The sequence below is a fragment of the Mizuhopecten yessoensis genome, unplaced genomic scaffold, assembly GCF_002113885.1.
Source record: "Mizuhopecten yessoensis strain PY_sf001 unplaced genomic scaffold, ASM211388v2 scaffold10687, whole genome shotgun sequence".
In the NCBI taxonomy this organism is placed as follows: Eukaryota; Metazoa; Mollusca; class Bivalvia; order Pectinida; family Pectinidae; genus Mizuhopecten; species Mizuhopecten yessoensis.
In genome coordinates, this window is record NW_018408671.1 from 458,368 (window position 1) to 467,134 (window position 8,767).

Sequence of the window (8,767 nt, forward strand, 5' to 3'; positions counted from 1 at the left end):
CAGTTATGTAGAAATCAGTGACAAACCTCTGGAAAAGCCATTATAGTCCTGGCCAGCCCTTGCTGACCCATCCTTGGTAAACACTCTGACCTCTGACCTCTCTGACAGGTCACCTGACCTAATGACCGGAACAGTCAGTCTAGATATGTCCTCTTTGAAGATTGGTTCGTTCACCACGAACTGGTCCTCTGCAAACTTGATCACTGGCTCTGAAAGACAAGAAATAGAAGTTTTGTAGCATTTCTTGATACAAGTATACTGTCGGGTGTTGTCAGCAATTTCCTACATGACAGGAAACAGTGTTAAAATATTTAAAACTAGTGGGAAAAGCATACAAATGTCTGAGCTTCGCTTTGATAGAAATGAAGCTAAATACAAGATGTACCCAAAGTCAGTGTAGCAAAAATAATGTTTCCATTTAATATATTGGTTTGGTACACCTGTCCTTAATCTGTATCCACATGACTTCCTGGCAACTAGTTCAGGAGTAATGAAGCGAAACCAAGATTTCTTACAAACGGACAAAAAAGACAAACATTTAAAATCCTCTTGGCAAATTTTGCAGTTGCTTAAAAATTTAAAGTTTTCGAGATAATTACTATACAGAAGGTGACTGATGAGTAAACATTGTGAGTATAAGTAGTGACTGTTTTTCTGTACCTGATGTTAAGATCACAACTTACTGTCACTGGCGTCCGTAATCTTAATAACAGTGTCGTTCTGGAGACCGATGTTGGCACCGCCTGCTGTCACACTGTTTGGACTGCCAAGAACCAGTCGGAGCTCTTCTGTCACTTCAAATTTATCGTCATCCACAATGTTGACTACACAGGGCTTTTCTCTCTCACCTGTAGTATACAGGTATGATGACATTGTAATTAGTTGAATATATGCAGGTATGTTTATGTCATTGTCAAGGTCTATCCCTATTATTTGTAAATAAACCAAAGTTCAGTTAATCTCCAAATTTTACCAAGAAACTTCTGCTAGCATTTTACACGCTAGCAAATTAACGAAGAATTAACACAGACCTCCATGTATTAGATGGGAGTGTATAAATCGGTTTTACCTGCTCTAAAGATGACCAGTGAAGCGTCTGTGTCCGGCCGCTCTATGAAGTCCAGACTGACCTCAGCTGACCCCTGTCTAGTGTAACAGCGAACACTTGACCCGTGACTGATGTCTCCATGACGGACAATAATGGCTGTAACCTTATTCTCCTCCTCACTGCTAATGTATTGTACCTCGCCAAACTCCATGGAGGGGCCTACAACAATATACAGGTCAAATAGAGGGACCTACAACAATATACAGGTCAAATAGAGGGGCCTACAACATTATACAGGTCAAATAGAGGGGCCTATAACATCATACAGGTCAAATAAAGGGGCCTACATTATCATACAGGTCAAATAAAGGGGCCTACAACATTATACAGGTCAAATAGAGGGCCTACAACAATATACAGGTCAAATAGAGGGCCTACAACATCATACAGGTCAAATAGAAGGGCCTACATCATTATATAGGTCAAATTGAGGGGCCTACAACATTATACAGGTCAAATAGAGGGGCCTACAACATTATATAGGTCAAATAGAGGGGCCTACAACATCATACATGTTATATGGAGGGGCCTACAACATCATATAGGTCAAATAGAGGGGCCTACAACATCATACAGGTCAAATAGAGGGGCCTACAACATCATACATGTTATATGGAGGGGCCTACAACATTATACAGGTCAAATAAAGGGGCATACAACATTATATAGGTCAAATAGAGGGGCCTACAACATTATACAGGTCAAATAGAAGGGCCTACAACAATATACAGGTCAAATAGAGGGGCCTACAACAATATACAGGTCAAATAAATCCAGGTCAAATAGAGGGGCCTACAACATGAAGGGCCTACAACAATATACAGGTCAAATAGAGGGGCCTACAACAATATACAGGTCAAATAAAGGGGCCTACAACATTATCCAGGTCAAATAGAGGGGCCTACAACATCATACATGTTATATGGAGGGGCCTACAACATCATACAGGTCAAATAAAGGGGCCTACAACATTATACAGGTCAAATAGAAGGGCCTACATCATTATATAGGTCAAATTGAGGGGCCTACAACATTATACAGGTCAAATAGAAGGGCCTACATCATTATATAGGTCAAATTGAGGGGCTTACAACATTATACAGGTCAAATAGAGGGGCCTACAACATCATACATGTTATATGGAGGGGCCTACAACATTATACAGGTCAAATAGAGGGGCATACAACATTATATAGGTCAAATAGAGGGGCCTACAACATTATATATGTCAAATAGATGGGCCTACAACATCATACAGGTTATATGGAGGGGCCTACAACATTATATAGGTCAAATAAAGGGGCCTACAACATTATACAGGTCAAATAGAGGGGCCTACAACATCATACATGTTATATGGAGGGGCCTACAACATCATACATGTTAAATGGAGGGGCCTACAACATTAAACAGGTCAAATAAAGGGGCCTACAACATTATACAGGTCAAATAAAGGGGCCTACAACATTATCCAGGTCAAATAGAGGGGCCTACAACATCATACAGGTTATATGGAGGGGCCTACAACATTATACAGGTCAAATAAAGGGGCCTACAACATCATATGTACATGTTATATGGAGGGGCCTACAACATTATACATGTTATATGGAGGGGCCTACAACATCATACATGTTATATGGAGGGGCCTACAAAATTAAACAGGTAGAGGGGCCTACAACATTATACATGTTATATGGAGGGACCTACAACATCATACAGGTTATATGGAGGGGCCTACAAAATTAAACAGGTAGAGGGGCCTACAACATTATACATGTTATATGGAGGGGCCTACAACATCATACATGTTATATGGAGGGGCCTACAACATCATACATGTTATATGGAGGGGCCTATAACATCATACATGTTATATGGAGGGGCCTACAACATTATAAAGGTCAAATAAAGGGGCCTGTAACATTTAGTTTCCAGGTTCACATAACCAAAAATTTATAAGAATGTGGTGAAAAATACAATTTTCCAGAACAAATTTTAAGTGTAAAATTTCTGAAATATTGGCTCTATCTACTGTCCCCCTTTTAAAATATTGATATAACCTTAAAGTATGTGACCTTTCACGAATTCATATGCAGAAATATGACAGGGGTGTGTCCTCGAATCACACAGTTAAGTACAATCATTATATATGTATATAAGATTTAGAACAATAATGGTATTATCTCCCCTTACATGGGTAGACCAGCACGTTGTACAGTATGTTTGTGATCTTGTTTATGGCACAAAGGTCCTGCAGCACTGCCTAGTGATGAAAACTTTGTGTAAAAGTTGTTATCAGCTATCAGTTGTTATCAGCTATCAGTTGTTTTAAAATTTTCAGACGATGAACATTTTAGTGTAAGAATGAAATATTACTATTTACACTGACCAAGTCCGGGATTACCAGACACCCAATGTTAGAGAAGCACTTACGATCAGACTGCGAGTCGTCGATGGTGATGGAAGCTGTACTTGGTAACGCCAGACTGGCTCCCATTGGCATTCTCAGCACTACCAGGAAAGTCTCTCGACCCTCCAAGGTTGGCCGGCCAAGGTCATCAAGAATTCGGATCCTCAGTGTGTTCTCGGACACCCCCGGAGCAAAGTCGAGAATTTTGTTCACAGCGATGTAGTCAAAGCCAGCTACAATAAAGCACATCTCCTTACAGTATTGTAAAAGTAAATCCAGTTAATAATGAAGTGGCAATGGTTAATGGTTTTGTTTATTGTAAATGAATTGTGTCAAGTTTTATATTTGAATCCCCAACAGTTGGAGTACATCCCATATTTAGTATATTAGCATTATATCGTAAATCAAATACACAGAGAAAAGTTGACAGTATGCTACAGACTATTGAATGATATTTACCCTCGGCAGATTTAGGGTCAGTGCGTCGTGACCGTACAGTCACACTTGAAGGACGGCTAAGGTCGGTCCCAGTACGCAAAACCACAACCTCAGCCTCTCTTTGACTCTCGTCAACAGTATATTTGGCATGTTCAAAGTGGAACACAGGTTCTGAAAAGAGAAGAAATAGTATACGGCCACTTAAAGGTTTACTAAAATTTGTAGTAATATTCCTGTGACTATCTGCATTATCTCCCTTGTATCAGCTCTCTAACATTACGTCAGTTGGGTGACTCTCAGTTGGTCATTTTTTTAATGATTCTTAAAATTTCCCTCACTTTCTTTATGTTTTTCATCTTTTTGATAACCTGAGGAAATTCTATTATTTCTGTGTATATCTAATCAATATCTCACTCAAATTTTTCAGCCTATTGTTTTCTAAGATGTACAAATACAGTTAATGACACCAGAGCTATATATTTTACACATGTGTTCAGTGGCTTCTATTTAGATCTCAGATTTATGAGGTAACAGCAGGTATTTCTGCATGCATGGTGATGCTCTGCCTAATTTGCCAAATATTAACTGTTTCTTTCATCTGTGATAGCAATGAATTTAACAGTTTGGCTGGTACAAGAATCTGACGTAACACTGCAGTAAAGACTGGCCAATATTAGCCTTCTGCATGCATTAGATAATGACCAATGTTTAAACAATCATTTCATAATGCACTGTTTCCTGAAATGTAGTATTTTCTCATAACATTTTTTATTTTCAATAATTTGTAGCTTTCATATTTTTTATTTTCAATAATTTGTTGCTAACACTTAACACAAACCAAATGCTAGGCTTTTTCCTGTCAGAATCAGGCTCCACTTACCACAAACGATACTTGTTACAGAAAGGTCTGCCCTCTGAGCGCTGCCCTATCATACAGCAAACTGTACGCATTACAGAAAGGTTTGCTCTGTGAGTGTAAGTTTATCAGAGGAACAGACGGATTATTTCTCCTTTAATATACTCATCTTAAAACTATTCCGATATTGGATAAGGAGTGGGCAAAAAATAAAACATTTTTCTTGCTCCAGAGGGACTTTTAAGTTCTCGGTTACATATGTAAAGACGAGACTTGGCTGTGGTGGGGAGCGTAATAGGTCTCTCATGCTACACCTCCCATATATCACCAAGTATCTGTGTACACAGGGATCACATCCTTATTGTTAGGTAGACATGGAGATAACACAAATATGAACAGCATTGGAACGAAATCTCCCCCCCGGTGGAATCTGTGAGATAGACAAGCCGACGGAGAGACAGAACGCTAATCCGACAGCGAGGAGGCCAGGTCCTGAGTTCACCTCAAACACAATGTAATTAGGGCAATATCGAAGACGAGCTAATAGCTAATGGAGGGAAATCAATGGAGAGTGAGGTCAAAAAAACATCTTCACAAAGGTCAGCTGAGGTCAGAAAATCACGGGGCAAATCAAACTAAAATAGAAAATTCTTCTCTTTCTTCATGTGCTTCTCTTAAGATTAAGGAATTACAAAAAATATCCAACCAAAGTCAAAGACACCACATTGTTTACTTAGAGATAACAAGTTGCATAGTGATGGACCTAATTCCAGAGTCGAATCCTAATCTTTACATAACACAAATGGGAAAACATTCCTTCCCTGTCAACAAGAATTACTTGACTGACGGCATTGAGTGCTCCCTCAAATAAATAGCGTTTGTCAGAATGTGTCTGCTGCAGGGATCCAATTGTCTGCTCACACAGCGACAGTGCCAGCGTAGATCTCTGCCTGCAGAACCAGTCGGCCAACATGACTCGCCAGTGTAAAGTGACAGAGGGTATAAAACAGGCTTCCTACCATTCTACATTTGATTCAATTTTATTAGAACTAATGGAATATGGTTTGATCAATATAAAATAAGAACCAAATTTTGGGACTTGGCAGAATGGTCTAGGTTTTCAATTAAAACCTGATCACACATATTTTCTGTAGATCGTGTGTGCGATACGGAACAGGACGTGCATCAGCGATCTTGGCTAGCATATCGTATGTCACGGGAACATGTCCAAGTCAGTTCTATTTACCATCTAATGACTGACAGCTTTAATTACCAACAAAAATCTGTCTGGAAAGGCACTCAGAGAAACCACGACAACCGGGACAGCGGTGGGTATTGGGGTAGGGGTGGAGTGGGGTGGGGGCATATTATCATCAAAACCGCCTGAGGGAAGATAGAGGAGTGGGAACGGGAGACCATATTACCACCAAGAACAAAGACATTTTATATCAAATTATAAAAATTTTATCCTGAAACCTCATCGTAAAACTTGTTAAGTGTCAACTAGGCATATAATGAAATCTCTATAACTTAGGCCATTTTCCTAATTGTGTTTTTATCAAAATTAACATCCTCTAGAATTACTACATAAAATCTGTATTAAATCAGCTTCATGTGGAATACGTTTCAATTATATTAATAGCCTGGAGCATGATTCCTGTCCGGGTGATAATAGCGAATGGCAATGACTTGGCATTCCAATTGTCTGCTCAGAGCCTCACAGTATTTAGGTCGTCTGCCCAAAACTCACAAGTACTGGATCTCAAGCCTGCTCCTTTTCTCCCTGTAGTGGGTTGTCTGCCCCTTTCACCCTGTATAGGATTGTCTGCCCCTAACCTCCTACTATTGAGTTGTCTGCCCCATTCTCCCTGTATTGGGTTGTCTGCCCCTAACCTCCCACTTTTGAGCTGTCTGCCCCCTTTCTCCCTGTATTGAGTTGTCTGCCCTCTTTCTCTCCCTGTATTGAGTTGTCTGCCCCCTTTCTCTCCCTGCATTGAGTTGTCTGCCTCTAACTTTCCACTATTGAGTTGTCTGCCCCTTTTCTCCCTGTATAGGATTGTCTGCCCCTAACCTCCCACTATTGAGTTGTCTGCCCCTTTCTCTCCCTGTATAGGGTTGTCTGCCTTTAACTTTCCACTATTGAGTTGTCTGTCCCTTTTCTCCCTGTATAGGATTGTCTGCCCCTAACCTCCCACTATTGAGTTGTCTGCCCTCTTTCTCTCCCTGTATTGAGTTGTCTGCCCCCTTTCTCTCCCTGCATTGAGTTGTCTGCCTCTAACTTTCCACTATTGAGTTGTCTGCCCCTTTTCTCCCTGTATAGGATTGTCTGCCCCTAACCTCCCACTATTGAGTTGTCTGCCCCTTTCTCTCCCTGTATAGGGTTGTCTGCCTTTAACTTTCCACTATTGAGTTGTCTGCCCCTTTTCTCCCTGTATAGAGTTGTCTGCCCCTAACCTCCCACTATTGAACTGTCTGCCCCCTTTCTCCCTGTATTAGGTTGTCTGCCCCTACCCTCCCAGGGTCAGGATGTTTGCCTCAAACTTCCTTACATATTTATTGAAGTAACGAAGAAGATCATCCAGATATTTTACTTTAGTAGATATAAAACCATTATGGTTGTATAAGATACAATTTATAACTGTAAATAGTTTGACTTTAAAGCTCCATTTGACCTGAAGTAGTCTCCCTTAGCAATATATTCATCTTTCATTATAATACTGTGCATTTATAATCCTGAATAGTAAATTTGGTCAAGTTTAGTGTCAACAATGGACCAATACCAACTTAAAGACCAGAAATGTCTGTTTTTCTTTTTTGTTTATGTAGAAATAAGAAGCAGCTATTACTCTATTCAATGCATTTTGAGATGGTTTTAAATGAAATGCATCTGTAGAAAGTGACATCAACAAAGATCCCAATAACGATGCCAATGATAGGATATAAAGTGTTTAGGGTAATGGGAGGCGGTGGTAGACTGGTGTCTACTCTGGAGCAGTACTATCTGTGAGATAAGGTGTCTGGGCAATTCTTGTTGAGCCCCGACAGTCTCTACCCTCTAACACTCGCAAATATCTGTCCGATATCACACCTAAAACGCTTTCAATGTTCGTACAACATTTTCTATGACATTTATGACTAATATTTGAGGAAAAATGTCAGTTATCTATTTTTCAAGGCATATCCAGACAAGCCTTATCTTCCTGGAAACATTTCAAAATGTGATAAAATATTCCTTGTCCTGATGGCCCGGACCAGAGACCTGGAAGGACTGAAGATGCTAAAGAGCTAGATTATCGGAATGTCACCCCAGGGATTTCTTGAAGGTCACAGACAGGGTGGGAGAAGTGCCAGAATGATTGAGGTCAATATTCAGGTACGGAACCACAAAACAAAGTCCTCATGTAGGTACCCCGTTATATAGCTGGCTAGACTATATTCACTGTTACAGAGACAATCATTATGATAGGAGAAACACTAACAAGACCTGACATTTAGCTCTACTCCTTAGTCTGGATACAGCGCAGGGCTGGTTATCATAGGAACCACCAGTAACACTGAAGTAGGCGGATATTGTAGGCTAAAAGGCTAAGTGTCCTCCCTACCTGTCAGACTGACAAGGTAAGTATCCTCCCCACCTGTAGACCACTTACCTAAAGGTCAACACACCTGTGTTAAACATACAACAATATTTTGATCTACGACTTAAGTCTCATGTATTTGGATCTTAAACTTACATTATCTTGATCTTAAACAAACACATTTATTTGTATCTTAAATATAACACCTGTATTTTTATCTTATACTAACACCTGTATTTTGATCTTACATTAACACCCGTACTTTGATCTTATTGTCACACCCGTATTTTGATCTGATACTAACACCTGTATTTTGATCTGATACTAACACCTGTATTTTGATCTGATACTAACACCTGTATTTTGATCTGATA

General features: G+C 39.9%; 1 protein-coding gene across 4 annotated transcripts in view; it reads right to left on the reverse strand.

Moving 5' to 3' along the window:
• LOC110461846 (extracellular matrix protein 3-like) overlaps nucleotides 1-8,767 on the reverse strand; it is a 125,974-nt gene that overhangs the window by 17,799 nt on the left and 99,408 nt on the right. For all 4 annotated transcript variants that reach the window (XR_002464184.1, XR_002464185.1, XM_021515554.1 and 1 more), the window contains exons 8-12: nucleotides 3,981-4,130; nucleotides 3,545-3,754; nucleotides 1,070-1,267; nucleotides 684-848; nucleotides 27-209 (exon numbers count right to left, since the gene is read on the reverse strand). Coding sequence is in view for 2 of the 4 variants with exons in the window: in XM_021515554.1 (XP_021371229.1) it covers nucleotides 27-209; nucleotides 684-848; nucleotides 1,070-1,267; nucleotides 3,545-3,754; nucleotides 3,981-4,130 (906 nt within the window). In the remaining 2 variants the exon portion in view is untranslated. The remainder of the gene's footprint in view (nucleotides 1-26; nucleotides 210-683; nucleotides 849-1,069; nucleotides 1,268-3,544; nucleotides 3,755-3,980; nucleotides 4,131-8,767) is intronic.